Source organism: Entelurus aequoreus, linkage group LG02 (assembly GCF_033978785.1).
Source record: "Entelurus aequoreus isolate RoL-2023_Sb linkage group LG02, RoL_Eaeq_v1.1, whole genome shotgun sequence".
Classification (NCBI taxonomy): Eukaryota; Metazoa; Chordata; class Actinopteri; order Syngnathiformes; family Syngnathidae; genus Entelurus; species Entelurus aequoreus.
In genome coordinates, this window is record NC_084732.1 from 91,379,627 (window position 1) to 91,399,455 (window position 19,829).

Consider the following 19,829-nt stretch of genomic DNA (forward strand, 5'->3'; position numbering starts at 1 on the left):
CTGTAGTATTGATATTTGATTGTGTAAATGTATTTGTATGAAATAAAATGACAAACAGGTCCTAGGTGAGGGGCCAGATACACAATATCGAGGACCGAGGTTTCTCTTGCCTGGACACGGCCCTATGGAACTTGGCCTGGAGGCGGATGGCGAGCGCCTGCCCCCGTGGGACCCACCAGGGCACAGCCCGAAGATGCAACGTGGTCCCCCCTCCAATGGACTCACCACTCATAGGAGGGGCTATAGAGGTCAGGTCCAGTGTGAGCTGCGCCGGATAGTCCAACCTCGGATTCAGGAGGAACAGTGTGGTTTTCGTCCAGGTGGTTGAACTGTGGACCAGCTGTATACTCTGGGCAGGGTCCTTGAGGGTGCATGGAAGTTTGCCCAACCAGTCTACATGTGCTTTGTGGACTTGGAGAAGGCATTCGACCGGGAAGTCCTGTGGGGAGTGCTCAGAGAGTATGGAGTATCAGACCGCCACACCACTCCCTGTATGATCAGTGTCAGAGCCTGGTCCACATTGCCGGCAGTAGGTTGGACCAGTTTCCGGTGAGGGTTGGACTTCGTCAAGGCTGCCCTTTGTCACCCATTCTGTTGACACTTTTATGGACAGAATTTCTAGGCGCAGTCAGGCCGTTAGGAGGATCTGCTTTGGTGGCTGCAGGATTAGGTCTCTGCTTTTTGCAGATGATGCGTTCCTGCTGGCTTCATCTGGCCAGGATCTTCAGCTCTCACTGGGTCGGTTCACAGCGACTAGGATGAAAATCAGCAGTCAGAGTCCACGGTTCTCGCCCGGAAAAGGGTGGCGTGCCATCTCCGGGTTGGGGAGGAGACCCTTCTCCAATTGGAAGAGTTGAAGTACCTTGGGGTCTTGTTCACGGTCGATCTACGTCCCCATCCTCACCTATGGTCATGAACTTTGGATTATAACCGAAAGGACAAGAACCCTGAATTTTTGACTCTTAGAATGAATCCCGATTTTTTGACATTTAGAAAAAATCTCGATTTTTTGACACTTAGAAAAAATCCCGACTTTTTGACCAAAAAAATCCCGATTTGAAACTTAAAAAATCCCGATTTTTTGACAAAAACAATTCAGACTGTTTGACACTTAGAAAAAATCCCGATTTTTCGACACTTAAAAAAAATCCCGATTTTTTGACACTTGGAAAAAATCCCGACTTTTTGACACTTGGAAAAAATCCCGACTTTTTGACACTTGGAAAAAATCCCGACTTTTTGACACTTGGAAAAAATCCCGACTTTTTGACACTTAGAAAAATTCCGACCTTTTGACCAAAAAAATTCCAACTTTTTGACCAAAAAAATTCCGACTTTCTGACACTTACAAAAAATCCCGACTTTTTGACAAAAACAATTCAGACTGTTTGACACTTAGAAAAAATGCTGACTTTTTGACATTTAGAAAAAATCCCGACTTTTCGACACTTAGAAAAAAATCCCGATTTTTTGACACTTAGAAAAAAATCCTGACTTTGACACTTGGAAAAATTCCGACCCTTTGACCAAAAAAATTCCGACTTTCTGACACTTACAAATAATCCCGACTTTTTGACAAAAACAATTCAGACTGTTTGACACTTAGAAAAAATGCTGACTTTTTGACATTTAGAAAAAATCCCGACTTTTCGACAGTTGGAAAAAATCCAGATTTTTTGACACTTAGAAAAAAATCCTGACTTTTTGACACTCAGAAAAAAATCCTGACTTTTTGACACTTAGAAAAATTCCGACATTTTGACCAAAAAAAATCCAGACTTTTTGACCAAAAAAATTCCGACTTTCTGACACTTACAAAAAATCCCGACTTTTTGACAAAAACAATTCAGACTGTTTGACACTTGGAAAAAATCCTGACTTTTTGACACTTAGAAAAAAAAACCACTTTTTGACATTTAGAAAAAAAAACGACTTTTTGACATTTAGAAAAAAATCCAGATTTTTTGACATATAGAAAAAATCCCGACTTTTTGACACTTAGAAAAAATCCAGATTTTTTGAAACTTAGACAAATTCAGACTTTTTGACCAAAAAATTCCAGACTTTTTGACCAAAAAAATTCCAACTTTTTGACCAAAAAAAATCCAGACTTGACAAAAAAATTTCCAACATTGACACTTGGAAAAAAATCCTGACTTTTTGACATTTAGAAAAAAAATTCCAACTTTTTGACAAAAAAAAAAATCCAACTTTTTAACACAATCCCGACTTTTTAAAAAAATAATTCAGACTTTTTGACAAAAAAAATTCACGAGTGAGGGGAGAGTGGATCGGTGCGGTGTCTGCAGTAATGCGGACCCTGCGTCAGTCCCTCATGGTGAAGAAGGAGCTGAGCCAGAAGGCAAAGATCTCGATTTACCGGTCGATCTACGTCCCCATCCTCACCTATGGTCATGAATTTTGGATTATAACCGAAAGGACAAGAACCCTGAATTTTTGACACTTAGAATAAATCCAGACTTTTTGACATTTAGAAAAAATCTCGATTTTTTGACACTTAGAAAAAATCCCGACTTTTTGACCAAAAAAATCCAGATTTGACACTCAAAAAATCCCGATTTTTTGACAAAAACAATTCAGACTGTTTGACACTTAGAAAAAATCCTGACTTTTCGACACTTAGAAAAAATCCCGATTTTTTGACACTTAGAAAAAATCCCGACTTTTTGACACTTAGAAAAAATCCCGACTTTTTGACACTTAGAAAAAATCCCGACTTTTTGACACTTAGAAAAAAATCCCGACTTTTTGACACTTAGAAAAATTCCGACCTTTTGACCAAAAAATTCCAACTTTTTGACCAAAAAAATTCCGACTTTCTGACACTTTCAAAAAATCCCGACTTTTTGACAAAAACAATTCAGACTGTTTGACACTTGGAAAAAATCCTGACTTTTTGACATTTAGAAAAAAAAACAGACTTTGACATTTAGAAAAAATCCTGACTTTTTGACATTTAGAAAAAAAACAGACTTTGACATTTAGAAAAAAAACAGACTTTGACATTTAGAAAAAATCCTGACTTTTTGACATTTAGAAAAAAAACAGACTTTGACATTTAGAAAAAATCCAGATTTTTTGACATATAGAAAAAATCCCGACTTTTTGACACTTGGAAAAAATCCAGATTTTTTGACACTTAGAAAAAATTACGACTTTTTGACCAAAAAATTCCAGACTTTTTGACCAAAAAAATTCCAAACTTTTTGACCAAAAAAATCCAGACTTTTTGACAAAAAATTTCCCAACATTGACACTTGGAAAAAAATCCTGACTTTTTGACATTTAGAAAAAAAATCCAACTTTTTGACACAATCCCGACTTTTAAAAAAAAAATCAAACTTTTTGACAAAAAAAATTCCAACTTTTTGACACATGGAAAAAAATCTAGATTTTTTGACATTTAGAAAAAAATCCAGACTTTTTGACATTTAGAAAAAATTCCAACTTTTTGACAATTAGAAAAAAATTCAGACTTTTTGACAAAAAAAATTCCAACTTTTTGACACATGGAAAAAAATCCAGATTTTTTGACATTTAGAAAAAAATCCAGACTTTTTGACATTTAGAAAACAATTCTAACTTTTTGACATTTAGAAAAAAATCCCGACTTTTTGACACTTGGAAAAACTGCAGAATCAGGTGACAATATCAACCATCAAGTGTGGTTGATTCTTTGCATTGAGTGAGAAGATGAAGTCAAAATGAAGAAATTGTGGATAAAGGAGGAAAAGTCACCTGGACAATTTTTGAATTTTTTTCCAAAGGGAATGTGGTCTGTACATGATGCAAGGCAAGACTGCTACCACCTTAGCTCACCCTTTAGAGCACAGTTGTAACTTCCTGCCACTAAACCTGCAGAAAATAGTTTTTCTTAGGTTTCTCTATGTTTACATTTTTACACTTTGTACTATTTTCTTACACGAACGGACAAGAACACGTGTACAGACGGCCAAAATGAGTTTCCTCCGTCGGGTGGCGGGTCTCTCCCTTTAAAAATAGGGTGAGAAGATCTGTCATCCGGGAGGAGCTCAAGGTAAACCCACTGCTCCTCCACATCAAGAGGTGGTTCGGGCAGGACACGATGGAGAGACTAAGTCTCCCAGCTGGCCTGGGACCAAATTGGGGAACCCCGGGAAGAGCTGGATGAAGTAACTAGGAGAGAGAAGTCTGGGCTTCTCTGCTTAGGCTGCTGCCCCCGCCACCCGACTTAGGATAAGTGGAAGAAGATGGATGGATGGACTTTGGAGACATCCATCTCACAATACACACAAATATCTTCAAAATGTTTATTGGACTGAATTGCAACATAATGTTTGAAAGACAGACAAGATTTGTTTTATTATCAAAGAGTTCACTAGCAGGGGAGAGGACATCTTGTCTTATTCAGGTCACATGAAGCTTTCATTTCCACCAGGAAGCACAAACTAATCAAAAGGTGTGGAGTAGAAAGTAATCAAAAGGTGCGGAGTAGAAAGTAATCAAAAGGTGTGGAGTAGAAACTAATCAAAAGGTGTGGAGTAGAAAGTAATCAAAAGGTGTGGAGTAGAAACCAATCAAAAGGTGTGGAGTAGAAAGTAATCAAAAGGTGTGGAGTAGAAACTAATCAAAAGGTGTGGAGTAGAAAGTAATCAAAAGGTGTGGAGTAGAAAGTAATCAAAAGGTGTGGAGTAGAAAGTAATCAAAAGGTGTGGAGTAGAAAGTAATGAAAAGGTGTGGAGTAGAAAGTAATCAAAAGGTGTGGAGTAGAAAGTAATCAAAAGGTGTGGAGTAGAAAGTAATCAAAAGGTGTGGAGTAGAAAGTAATGAAAAGGTGTGGAGTAGAAAGTAATCAAAAGGTGTGGAGTAGAAACTAATCAAAAGGTGTGGAGTAGAAAGTAATGAAAAGGTGTGGAGTAGAAACTAATCAAAAGGTGTGGAGTAGAAAGTAATGAAAAGGTGTGGAGTAGAAAGTAATCAAAAGGTGTGGAGTAGAAAGTAATCAAAAGGTGTGGAGTAGAAAGTAATCAAAAGGTGTGGAGTAGAAAGTAAACACAAGGTGTGGAGTAGAAAGTAATCAAAAGGTGTGGAGTAGAAAGTAATCAAAAGGTGTGAAGTAGAAAGTAATCAAAAGGTGTGGAGTAGAAAGTAATCAAAAGGTGTGGAGTAGAAAGTAATCAAAAGGTGTGGAGTAGAAAGTAATCAAAAGGTGTGGAGTAGAAACTAATCAAAAGGTGTGGAGTAGAAAGTAATGAAAAGGTGTGGAGTAGAAAGTAATCAAAAGGTGTGGAGTAGAAAGTAATGAAAAGGTGTGGAGTAGAAAGTAATGAAAAGGTGTGGAGTAGAAAGTAAACAAGGTGTGGAGTAGAAAGTAATCAAAAGGTGTGGAGTAGAAAGTAATGAAAAGGTGTGGAGTAGAAAGTAATGAAAAGGTGTGGAGTAGAAAGTAATGAAAAGGTGTGGAGTAGAAAGTAATGAAAAGGTGTGGAGTAGAAAGATAGCGACAGGAGCAAAGTGGTGGTACACAGCAGAAGACAAGAAATGCTGGAATAAAAACACTGCTATGTACATTTTTACACAAACATGAGAGAAGCGAGCAGGGGAGGACACCTGAGCAGCCTCACCTGTGGAGGAGCTGCTTGCCATGGATATTACATATGTCGTGTAGACATCAATACACATTACTTCTACACATAGCTCACGTGTGGTTCAACAATATATGATTATAGATATCTCAGGTGAGGTTGAACAATATATGACTGTAGATATCTCAGGTGAGGTTGAACAAAATATAATTATTGATATCTCAGGTGAGGTTGAAGAAAACATGACTACTGATATCTCAGGTGAGGTTGCACAATTGCTTACAACTTGTCTGCTTGGGCTTTCAGCTTCTTCTCCCAAAGTTTCTGGTGATCAGAGAAGCCTTGCTTGCCCTTGTTGAAGGAGTTGGGTCCTGCCGATGTTGGCGTCTCCCTGAAAAGATGACCCACATGTCTGCTAAATGATACCACTGAAGCGGCGCAACTTTGTAGACAAAGTGCCAGCAAGAAAGGACAGTCTTCATAATACCGTATTCTTTGGACTATAAGTGGCAGTTTTTTTCCATAGTTTGGCCGGGGGTGCGACTTATACTCGGGAGCGACTTATACTCGGGAGCGACTTATACTCCGGAGCGACTTATACTCCGGAGCGACTTATACTCCGGAGCGACTTGTACTCGGGAGCGACTTGTACTCGGGAGCGACTTGTACTCGGGAGCGACTTGTACTCCGGAGCGACTTGTACTCGGGAGCGACTTATACTCGGGAGCGACTTATACTCCGGAGCGACTTATACTCCGGAGCGACTTATACTCCGGAGCGACTTATACTCCGGAGCGACTTGTACTCCGGAGCGACTTGTACTCGGGAGCGACTTGTGCTCGGGAGCGACTTATACTCGGGAGCGACTTATACTCGGGAGCGACTTATACTCGGGAGCGACTTATACTCAGGAGCGACTTATACTCGGGAGCGACTTATACTCGGGAGCGACTTATACTCGGGAGCGACTTATACTCGGGAGCGACTTATACTCGGGAGCGACTTATACTCGGGAGCGACTTATACTCAGGAGCGACTTATACTCGGGAGCGACTTATACTCGGGAGCGACTTATACTCGGGAGCGACTTATACTCGGGAGCGACTTATACTCCGGAGCGACTTATACTCCGGAGCGACTTATACTCTGGAGCGACTTATACTCCGGAGCGACTTATGTGTGAAATGATGAACACATTAGCGTAAAATATCCAATAATATTATTGATGTCATTCACGTAAGAGACTAGTCCAGGGGTCACCAACGTGGTGCCCGCGGGCACCAGGTAGCCCGTAAGGACCAGATGAGTAGCCCGCTGGCCTGTTCTAAAAATAGCTCAAAGAGCAGCACTTACCAGTGAGCTGCCTCTATTTTTTCAATTGTATTTATTTACTAGCAAGCTGGTCTCGCTTTGCCCGACATTTTTAATTCTAAGAGAGACAAAACTCAAATAAAATTTGAAAATCCAAGAAAATATTTTAAAGACTTGGTCTTCACTTGTTTAAATAAATTCATTTATTTTTTACTTTGCTTCTTATAACTTTCAGAAAGACAATTTTAGAGAAAAAAAATACAACCTTAAAAATGATTTTAGGATTTTTAAACACATATACCTTTTTACCTTTTAAATTCCTTCCTCTTCTTTCCTGACAATTTAAATCAATGTTCAAGTATTTTTTTTTTTTTTTATTGTAAAGAATAATAAATACATTTTAATTTAATTCTTCATTTTAGCTTCTGTTTTTTTGGACGAAGAATATTTGTGAAATATTTCTTCAAACTTATTATGATTAAAATTCCAAAAAGTTATTCCGGCAAATCTAGAAAATCTGTAGAATCAAATTTAAATCTTATTTCAAAGGCTTTTGAATTTGTTTTAAAATTTTTGTTCTGGAAAATCTAGAAGAAATAATGATTTGTCTTTGTTAGAAATATAGCTTGGTCCAATTTGTTATATATTCTAACAAAGTGCAGATTGGATTTTAACCTATTTAAAACATGTCATCAAAATTCTAAAATTAATCTTAATCAGGAAAAATTACTAATGATGTTCCATAAATTATTTTTTTAATTTTTCAAAAAGATTCGAATTAGCTAGTTTTCCTCTTCTTTTTTTCGGTTGAATTTTGAATTTTAAAGAGTCGAAATTGAAGATAAACTATGTTTCAAAATGTAATTGTCATTTTTTTTGTGTTTTCTCCTCTTTTAAACCGTTCAATTAAGTGTAAATATCATTAATTATTAATAATAACATAGAGTTAAAGGTAAATTGAGCAAATTGGCTATTTCTGGCAATTTATTGAAGTGTGTATCAAACTGGTAGTCCTTCGCATGAATCACTACCCAAGAAGTAGCTCTTGGTTTCAAAAAGGTTGGTGACCCCTGGACTAGACGTAGAAGATTTCATGGGATTTAGCGATTAGGAGTGACAGATTGTTTGGTAAACGTATAGCATGTTCTATATGTTATAGTTATTTGAATGACTCTTACCATAATATGTGAGGTTAACATAGCAGTTGGTTATTTATGCCTCATATAACGTACACTTATTCAGCCTGTTGTTCACTATTTAGACATTTTAAATTGCCTTTCAAATGTCTATTCTTGCTGTTGGATTTTATCAAATACATTTCCCCCAAAAATGCGACTTATACTCCAGTGCGACTTATATATGTTTTTTTCCTTCTTGATTGTGCATTTTCGGCCGGAGCGACTTATACTCTGGAGCGACTTATACTCCGAAAAATACGGTACTTTGGAAAATGTCCACTAAACACTTTGGTGTTAGCAGCAAAAAGAAAAATACGTTTTTAAATTGCATTGTGTGAAGAATGTGAATGAAACATTCATGTATTGGAAGTAGGGCTGGGCGATACATGGAATATACTGAATATATCGCGGGTTTGTCTCGGTGCGATATAGAAAATGACTATAATGGTGATATTGGAGTATACGTTCTCACGCAGTTGCTTTTAGCTGCGGGCGTTACACTACAGGCTCTTCTCACTCTTTCCTGTCTCTCCTTCTCACAGAGACGTAAAACAAGCGCACCTTCTTGCATACGTCACATACGCCCTCGCGGAGCAGACAGGTAGCAGCATGGCTAAAGTTAGCTGTGGTGCGAGTGGTAATACGAGAGAAGGAAGGTGCCAATCTGGTAATAAATGAAGGAAGAATTCATTCCTAAGAAAAACAGCAGGGGGTCCATCGTCTGGCGGTGGTTTGGCTTCAAGCGGGAAGATGTTGAACAGACAACAGTAATATGTCAAGTATGCGGCAAAAGCGTTGTTACAAAAAAAGTAGCATTACTGCTAATATGTAGCATCATTTGAAAAGTCACCCGCTAGAGAATGAAGAGTGCTTGAAACTCCGCATGTCAACATCTCCGGCCGGTGCCACACCCACAAAATGCCCAAGCAACCATTTCCACATCAACACCGTATGAAACAAATAGTCAACACCAGAAGGAGATAACGTCCGCAGGAACCTACCACATAGTGAAGGACATACACTATTTGATATGCAGCTCATTTTTATTTGACACTTATTGACATATCTTGTGTGACATCATGCACAAAAGTGCACTTTAGTAGTTTTAAACTATTGTAGTGGCGTTCTGTACAAAAAGTGCACTTTATTTGTTTTTAAACTATTGTAGTGGCGTTCTGTACAAAAAGTGCACTTTACTGGTTTTAAACTATTGTAGTGGCGTTCTGTACAAAAAGTGCACTTTACTGGTTTTAAACTATCGTAGTGGCGTTCTGTACAAAAAGTGCACTTTATTTGTTTTTAAACTATTGTAGTGGCGTTCTGTACAAAAAGTGCACTTTACTGGTTTTAAACTATCGTAGTGGCGTTCTGTACAAAAAGTGCACTTTACTGGTTTTAAACTATTGTAGTGGTGTTCTGTACAAAAAGTGCACTTTAATGTAGTGTTGTTTTGATATGTCATCTTAGTGACATCATGCACAAAAGTGCACTCATAGCTTGTTTTAAAATGTCTCTGACAATCTTGCACTTTCTCTTTTAAAATGAAATGAATGTTTGTGCCACTGCTTAATAACTGTTTCATAAATACACTTTTAGTTGTGGTTTCTCTCTGCATGAAAGTTTCAAAGTAGCATATATGAATGCAGTATGAAGAAGAATGTAGACATCATCATACTGCTGGGATTACATGCATCAAGTGTGCATTCAAAGCTAAGACAAAATATCCACATATTAAAAAAAGGCCGTATCGCCCAGCCCTAATTGTAACACTTATTACACTTCATATCATCAAAACAGCAAACATGGATGATAAATAAATAATAAATGATAAATGGGTTATACTTGTATTGCACTTTTCTACCTTCAAGGTACTCAAAGCACTTTGACACTATTTACACATTCACCCATTCACACACACATTCACACACACATTCACACACACACATTCACACACACATTCACACACACATTCACCCACACATTCACCCATTCACACACACATTCACACACACATTCACACACACACATTCACACACACATTCACACACACATTCACACACACATTCACCCACACATTCACACACACATTCACCCATTCACACACACATTCACACACACATTCACACACACATTCACACATTCACACACACATTCACCCATTCACACACAAATTCACACACACACATTCACACACACATTCACACACACTTTCACACACACACATTCACACACACATTCACACACACATTCACACACACATTCACACACACATTCACATTCACACACACATTCACACACACATTCACATTCACCCACACATTCACCCACACATTCACACACACATTCACACACCCATTCACACACACATTCACACACACATTCACACACACATTCACACATTCACACACACATTCACCCACACATTCACCCATTCACCCACACATTCACACACCCATTCACACACACATTCACCCACACGTTCACACACACATTCACCCACACATTCACACACACATTCACACACACATTCACACACACATTCACACACACATTCACACACACATTCACACACACATTCACCCATTCACACACACATTCACACACACTTTCACACACACATTCACCCATTCACACACACATTCACACACACATTCACCCATTCACACACACATTCACCCACACGTTCACCCATTCACACACACATTCACCCACACATTCACACACACATTCACACACACATTCACCCATTCACACACACATTCACACACACATTCACACATTCACACACACATTCACACACACATTCACTCACACATTCACCCATTCACACACACATTCACACACACATATTCACACACACATTCACACACACATTCACTCACACATTCACACACACATATTCACACACACATTCACACACACATTCACCCATTCACACACACATTCACACACACACATTCACACACACATTCACACACACATTCACACACACACATTCACACACACATTCACACACACATTCACACACACACATTCACACACACACATTCACACACACATTCACACACACACATTCACACACACACATTCACACACACATTCACACACACATTCACACACACATTCACATTCACACACACATTCACACACACATTCACATTCACCCACACATTCACCCACACATTCACACACACATTCACACACCCATTCACACACACATTCACACACACATTCACACACACATTCACACATTCACACACACATTCACCCACACATTCACCCATTCACCCACACATTCACACACCCATTCACACACACATTCACCCACACGTTCACACACACATTCACCCACACATTCACACACACATTCACACACACATTCACACACACATTCACACACACATTCACACACACATTCACACACACATTCACCCATTCACACACACATTCACACACACTTTCACACACACATTCACCCATTCACACACACATTCACACACACATTCACCCATTCACACACACATTCACCCACACGTTCACCCATTCACACACACATTCACCCACACATTCACACACACATTCACACACACATTCACCCATTCACACACACATTCACACACACATTCACACATTCACACACACATTCACACACACATTCACTCACACATTCACCCATTCACACACACATTCACACACACATATTCACACACACATTCACACACACATTCACTCACACATTCACACACACATATTCACACACACATTCACACACACATTCACCCATTCACACACACATTCACACACACACATTCACACACACATTCACACACACACATTCACACACACATTCACACACACATTCACACACACACATTCACACACACACATTCACACACACATTCACACACACACATTCACACACACACATTCACACACACATTCACACACACATTCACACACTGATGGCGGGAGCTGCCATGCAAGGCGCTAACCAGCAGCCATCAGGAGCAAGGGTGAAGTGTCTTGCCCAAGGACACAACGGACGTGACTAGGATGGTAGAAGGTGGGAATTGAACCCCAGTGTGTGTGCGTGTTTACTTGTGTGTGATATCATGTGCGATACAACCAGTCCTGCAGAGTGTTTACTTGTGTGTGATATCATGTGCGATACAAGCAGTACTGCAGCGTGTTTACTAGTGTGTGATATCATGTGCGACACAAGCAGAGTGTTTACTTGTGTGTGATATCATGTGCGATACAAGCAGTCCTGCAGCATGTTTACTTCTGTGTGATATCATGTGCGATACAAGCAGTCCTGCAGAGTTTTTACTTGTGTGTGATATCATGTGCGACACAAGCAGAGTGTTTACTTGTGTGTGATATCATGTGCGACACAAGCAGAGTGTTTACTTGTGTGTGATACCAGTCCTGCAGCGTGTTTACTTGTGCAAAGCAGGTAATAAATATTTATGAACACACCTGCCGACGTTCCTCATCCTCATCTTGGCTTCTGGTGGCATCTCTTCAGGTTCACTCTGCAAGGACAGAGAACATGTTCAGTTCTGTTAGTTTCTCATGTAGATTTGGTGTGGACGTGCAAACTTAGTTTCTCATGTAGATTTGGTGTGGACGTGCAAACTTAGTCTCTCATGTAGATTTGGTGTGGACGTGCAAACTTAGTCTCTCATGTAGATTTGGTGTGGACGTGCAAACTTAGTTTCTCATGTAGATTTGGTGTGGACGTGCAAACTTAGTCTCTCATGTAGATTTGGTGTGGACGTGCAAACTTAGTCTCTCATGTAGATTTGGTGTGGACGTGCAAACTTAGTCTCTCATGTAGATTTGGTGTGGACGTGCAAACTTAGTCTCTCATGTAGATTTGGTGTGGACGTGCAAACTTAGTCTCTCATGTAGATTTGGTGTGGACGTGCAAACTTAGTCTCTCATGTAGATTTGGTGTGGACGTGCAAACTTAGTCTCTCATGTAGATTTGGTGTGGACGTGCAAACTTAGTCTCTCATGTAGATTTGGTGTGGACGTGCAAACTTAGTCTCTCATGTAGATTTGGTGTGGACGTGCAAACTTAGTCTCTCATGTAGATTTGGTGTGGACGTGCAAACTTAGTCTCTCATGTAGATTTGGTGTGGACGTGCAAACTTAGTTTCTCATGTAGATTTGGTGTGGACGTGCAAACTTAGTCTCTCATGTAGATTTGGTGTGGACGTGCAAACTTAGTCTCTCATGTAGATTTGGTGTGGACGTGCAAACTTAGTCTCTCATGTAGATTTGGTGTGGACGTGCAAACTTAGTTTCTCATGTAGATTTGGTGTGGACGTGCAAACTTAGTCTCTCATGTAGATTTGGTGTGGACGTGCAAACTTAGTCTCTCATGTAGATTTGGTGTGGACGTGCAAACTTAGTCTCTCATGTAGATTTGGTGTGGACGTGCAAACTTAGTCTCTCATGTAGATTTGGTGTGGACGTGCAAACACTTCTAGTCAGTGCAAACTTTCTTATGATCCACATATTTTCCATAAAAATAAAAGCCTCAAAAGAATAGGTTGTCTTATTTTGAAGGTGTAGCAGAGATAGTGTAATATGATTGTTCATGTTTTCATAACATCACATTGTTGTGTATTACTAACTCAAAAGTAGAAGCTAGCTTATCTCTTGCCGTAGTTAGCTTTTACGGCTAACACCTTAGCATGCTGATGTGTTAGCACGCTAGAAAAAGAGTTCCTCAGTGTTCTCTCTTACAATAACAAAGTTGTACAGTTAGTTATTATACATGTTACACAACAAAAATGAAGTATTGTTGACACTTTTGAATGCATTTATAGTGATTTAGATGTAGAACTGATTGCTAACATTAGCTGCATTGCTAGCCACCAACAATGTTTACATGTTAAAATGCAAAACAAACTTTTGTCTAAATAAAATTCATGGGTTTTTTTCTGCTCAGTCTTTGGTCCAAGGACAAAAATAAACAGCGGTGTCTTATATTTGGGTCAGTAGGAAAGCAAAGTGTAGTACGTGAGTACTTACATCATCATCCTCATTGAAAACTGAGGACATGCCAGGTTTCTTTGCAGGAACTGTTGGAGCAGGTTCTTTAGGTTTCTATTGGGACACACAAGACAACACATTGATTAACAACATGTTTACACTTAATCAATCAACAGCAGATACAATATGTACATATGATAGCAGTATTAAAGTTAACAGCAGATACAATATGTACATATGATAGCAGTAATAAAGTTAACAGCAGATACAATATGTACATATGATAGCAGTATTAAAGTTAACAGCATATACAATATGTACATATGATAGCAGTAATAAAGTTAACAGCAGATACAATATGTACATATGATAGCAGTATTAAAGTTAACAGCAGATACAATATGTACATATGATAGCAGTAATAAAGTTAACAGCAGATACAATATGTACATATGATAGCAGTATTAAAGTTAACAGCAGATACAATATGTACATATGATAGCAGTATTAAAGTTAACAGCAGATACAATATGTACATATGATAGCAGTAATAAAGTTAACAGCAGATACAATATGTACATATAATAGCAGTATTTACTGTATACAACTAATTAGTGGTGTCTTGTACAGTTTTGTCCTACTAATTCAGGTGGTCCTTGAACTCACCGTAGTTTGTTACCATGTACAACTTTCTCCGACACTGCCACAGAAAGACCTGTTTTATGCCCCTCCTTCTTTGTCTCATTTTGTCCACCAAACCTTTTATACTGTGCATGAATGCACAAAGGTGAGCTTTGTTGATGTTATTGACTTGCATGGAGTGCTAATCAGGCATATTTAGTCAGTGCTAATCCATGCCAACATGCTACTTAGGCTAGCTGTGAGTACATATTGCCTCATTATGCCTCATTTGTAGCTATATTTGAACTCATTTAATGTCCTTTACTCATGTCCTCTGTGTATTTAATTTATATTTGCATGTCTCATGACACATTATCTGTATGTAATATTGGCTGCATTTCTGATAGTTGTTTGTACGCCATGTTGTTCCAGACCACAGCAAACATTACCCAGCTTGCAAAGATTTGTTTTGTTCTACTAATTGATGGTCCTTGAACTCACCGTAGTTGTGTGGACTGTGACGCAACAGTTTGTTTACATGCACAACTTTCTCCGACGCTGCCACAGAAAGACCTGTTTTATGCCACTCCTTCTTTGTCTCGTTTTGTCCACCAAACCTTTTATACTGTGCATGCATGCACAAAGGTGAGCTCTTTTGATGTTATTGACTTGTGTGGAGTCATAATCAAGACATATTTGGTCAGGGCTAATCCATGCTAACATGCTATTTAGGCATCTTTACGCATCTTTTGTAGGTATATTAATATCCTTTACGTTTATCCTCTTTGTATATCATTTATATTTGCATGTCTCATGACACATTATCTGTATGTAATATTGGCATGTTTGTGTGCCATGTTGTTCCAGACCACAGCAAACGTTACCCAGCATGCAAAGATTGTAATAAATCCATTAGAAGAAGAAGTTTCCTTTACCTCGGACACACACATCTATACACCTTTGGCCATTTTAAGACAGTCATTTCCAGGAGTTATGTCACCCTCTGAGAAGTTTTACTAATGTTTTCTAATGTTGTAAAAATGTGTAGAATAAATATTACATTTCTGTCAACAAAGATTTGCGACACACATAGTGCAGATGTTTACTGACCCGCATTATTTATGTTTAAATAACTTTTACTGCAAATGAATATCACCTCCAAGTATCGGCCTCCTTCACTACTACTAATCGATATCGGCCCTGAAAAAACCACATGGGTCGATGTCTAGTATGTTTATCCAGCTATTTACTCACATTTGCTCCAAGCTTGATGGATATGGGATTGGACTTTTTGCCAGCCTGACTGCTCAAGCCGAAGCCTATTTTGGAGGCTTTGCGGGGTGCGGGTGTCTCGGCGGGGGGTCCGTCCTCCTCATCGGAGGCGAGGTGCTGGGACGTGCGTTTGAGGGTGCTCGCTCCTCCAGCCAGCGTGCTACAAGAGACAGGCTTAGTTTTCACTCTGCCTCCCTCCTCCTGCGGCCCTGCTTGAGGCAAGACAACTCACCAAGGTGAACAACGGTTGGATTACACAGGTACACCTTTACCTGCGTGGCTATGCTTCAGCCACATTGCTGCACGATCGCGGCGACGGTACAAAATCTTCCAGTTTGAACTAGGGCTTGGCGATCAATGTATGTCATTGTAGACATGGTAGCAGTATCAATTAAAATGTCTTTCATTAAACCTTGGATTTGTCTTTTTTCTTCTATGGCAGAGGAAAGTGGAAGTGTGGAAGCAAGGTTGGTTGCATGGACAAAGACACTCGCTCTCTGGTAACCCAGCAACGCAGGAAGTGATCACCGATCATTAGGAGTGACATGCTGACACAAAAATCCAGTTTTTTGACACTTACAAAAATCCCAAACATTTGACACTTGGAAAAAATTCCGACTTTTTGAGACCTAGAAAAAATCCCAACATTTGACAAAAATATGTCGACTTTTTGAGAAAAAAAATCCAGACTTTTTGACACTTAGAAAAAATCCCGACCTTTTGAAAAAAAAAATTCAAAATTTTTTACCTAAAAAAAATTCGATTTTTTAACAAAAAAAATCCTGACTTTTTGACATTTAGAAAAAAATCCAGATTTTTTTACCAAAAAAAATTCAGATTTTTTGACACTTAAAAAAATCCCGATTTTTTGACAAAAAAATTCAGATATTTTGACATTTACAAAAAAATTCAGACTTTTTGACATTTACAAAAAATACCGACTTTTTGACCCAAAAAATTCCAACTTTTTGACACTTAGAAAAAATCCAGAGTTTTTGACAAAAAAATCCCAACGTTTTGACACTTGGAAAAAATCCCAACCTTTTGACACTTGGAAAAAATCCCAACCTTTTGACACTTGGAAAAAATCCCAACCTTTTGACACTTGGAAAAAATCCCAACCTTTTGACACTTGGAAAAAATCCAGACTTTTTGACACTTAGAAAAAATCCCAACCTTTAACACTTAGAAAAAATCCCGACTTTTTGACAAAAAAAATTCCGACTTTTTGACAAATTAATTTCCGACTTTTTGACAAATTAATTTCCGACTTTTTGACACTTGTAAAAAATCCCGACTTTTTGACCCCAAAATTTCCGACTTTTTGACACTTGGAAAAAAATCCCGAATTTTTGACACTTAGAAAATGTGATTTTTTTGGTCAAAAAGTCTGGATTTTTTTGGTTAGAAAAAAAATTCAGACTTTTTGACACTTAGAAAAAATCCCGAATTTTTGACAAAAAAAATTCCGACTTTTTGACACTTACAAAAAAATCCTGAGTTCTTGACACTTACAAAAAATCCCGACTTTTTGACCCAAAAATGTCCAACTTTTTGACACTTAGAAAAAATCTAATTTTTTGACAAAAAAATCCAGACTTTTTGACACTTAAAAAATATCCCGACTTTTTGACAAAGAAAATTCAGACTTTTTGACACTTTGAAAAAATCCAGACTTTTTGAGAAAAAAATGTCAGACTTTTTGACACTTAAAAAAAATCCCGAATCAGATGACAATATCAACTATCAAGGGTGTTTGATTATTTGCATTGAGTGAGAAGAGGAAGTCAAAATAAAGAAATTGTGGATAAAGGAGGAAAAGGCACCTGGACAATTTTTGAATTTTTTCCAAAGGGAATGTGGTCTGTACATGATGCAAGGCAAGACCGCTAATACCACACCACCTTAGCTCACCCTTTAGAGCACAGTTGTAACTTCCTGCCACTAAACCATGCAGAAAATAGTTTTTCTTAGGTTTCTCTATGTTTACATTTTCACACTTTGCACTATTTTCTTACACTTTAGGAAACATTTCTTACATATTCCTTATTTTTGCACCTTCATTTGATGAGCTTATTGTTAAGTGTTCAATATGATTTTACTATTTTGTTGACATTGTTGGAGTGTTTTCCATGCTTGTGTTGACATTTACTTTCTGCCTTGATAGCTGAGGGATAATAATAATATTTTAAATATAAATGTTTACATTTTATAAATTTTCTTCTGCTCTTTATTTTCCATTGGTCATGAAAAAAATCAATAGTTATCGATATGGACCGATATAAAACATTTACTGTATATCGTGATAAAGTTTACAGCCGTATCGCCCAGCCCTAGTTTGAACTGAAATAAAGATCTAAAAAGAGCCTTTGCCAAATGTGAACTTATCAAGTAAGCATAATATTACATGACAAGTTAAAACACAAATCCAGCATTAAACAATGCATTAGCATTAGCATTGGCTAAACAACAACACCGAGCATGTTAGCGTGATACCACTTTCAACGTGGCTCCAATGACAAGATTATGAACAATACGACACGTGTAAAACAAGGCAAGCAAACTGCGAGAGAAATGAAAGTTATATCGTGAAAATAGCACAGATGTCACCTCCGTCGTCGGAGTAGTTTCTCCTCTTGCGCTGGAGCTCCGCCATTTTTGCTTCGGTGACGTCACTTTGGCTTCTTCTTCGTTGACGTCACTTCGGTTTCTTCTTCGCCGCTCAGTCCGAGGACCGCGATGTTCTTTAGCGCCACCCTCTTTTCGTCAAATCTGCTACAACGCCTCAAATGGCAAATAAATCCATCTTTTTACTACTTTATATACATCAACCATACACATCAATTATACACATCAATTAACAATACTGGAAATTAAAAAAAAAACTCCGATTAAGAATAAAGTGAATTGCCTTGTTTAAAAATAACAATATTTAAAAAAGAATCTACGAAATTATATTCTTTAGCGCCCCCGTGCGTCACTCGTTGCAATGACAAGAGTCATCCTGGACAATATTCATGACAAATGTGTGCTTTGTTTTAAAAATGTGCTATTTGGATTTACACAGTATGAAAAAAAAGGTGAAAAGGAATTTTACCTTTGCAACCTCATTACACTATTGGCTAAGTTTTTTGCGCCTTTAAAAAAGAATTAGAACTCTACATTAAAACGCTTTCTACCGCTAACAACCAAAAAGCTGTGAAAACTATGACGCTGTGCTCCAAATTTGGATTATTTACAGAACTCGTGTGAGCCTATGGCTTTACACTTTGTTACATATACAATAATAATAATAATAGATTGTATTTGTAAAAGCACTTTACATTGAGCAAACCACCTCAAAGTGCTACAGTGCATTAAAAAAATATAATAATAAAATAAAAAATAAATAAAAATAAATAAATAAATAAAATAAAAACTAGAGCAGCCTAATAGCTAGAACTAGCACACATATATCTAAAAAAAAAAGGCTTTTTTAAAAAGAAGGGTTTTTAGGCCTTTTTTGAAAGCATCCACAGTCTGTGGTGCCCTCAGATGGTCAGGGAGAGCGTTCCACAGACTGGGAGCGGCGGAGCAGAAAGCCCGATCTCCCATTGTTCGGAGCTTTGTCCTCGGAGGTTGGAGGAGGTTAGCCTGTCGGTGGAGGTTTTGGGGATGATAGATAGATAGTACTTTATTGATTCCTTCAGGAGAGTTCCCTCAGGAAAATTAAAATTCCAGCAGCAGTGTACAGAATTGAGATCGAATTAAAAAAAAAAAAAGTAAATAATGGGGGTATAAATGGAAACAAAATAGAAAAATATTACAATAGAATAAAAACAAAAAGCAGTTCTTTGAGCGAGAGGGCCGGGGGGCA

General features: G+C 38.2%; 1 protein-coding gene across 1 annotated transcript; it reads right to left on the reverse strand.

Moving 5' to 3' along the window:
* Positions 1-4,303: 4,303 nt before the first annotated feature.
* Positions 4,304-18,732, reverse strand: LOC133641073 (PEST proteolytic signal-containing nuclear protein-like). The gene is made up of 5 exons (XM_062034912.1): positions 18,584-18,732; positions 15,956-16,182; positions 14,120-14,194; positions 12,554-12,609; positions 4,304-5,976 (listed from the first exon to the last, which is right to left on the reverse strand). The coding sequence occupies exons 1-5, from the start codon at positions 18,627-18,629 to the stop codon at positions 5,865-5,867; spliced, it is 516 nt and encodes a 171-aa protein (XP_061890896.1). The 5' UTR covers positions 18,630-18,732; the 3' UTR covers positions 4,304-5,864.
* Positions 18,733-19,829: the final 1,097 nt, after the last annotated feature.

What these genes read in the sequence shown, in the direction of transcription:
- LOC133641073 (XM_062034912.1), bottom strand. Translation starts at nt 18,629, where the DNA reads ATGGCGGAGCTCCAGCGCAAGAGGAGAAACTACTCCGACGACGGAG. An exon ending in TTTTCAATGAGGATGATGAT is followed by an intron (nt 12,610 to 14,119) that starts GTAAGTACTCAC and finishes CTGTCCTTGCAG; the next exon opens with AGTGAACCTGAAGAGATGCC. An exon ending in AGGATGAGGAACGTCGGCAG is followed by an intron (nt 5,977 to 12,553) that starts GTGTGTTCATAA and finishes TCATCTTTTCAG; the next exon opens with GGAGACGCCAACATCGGCAG.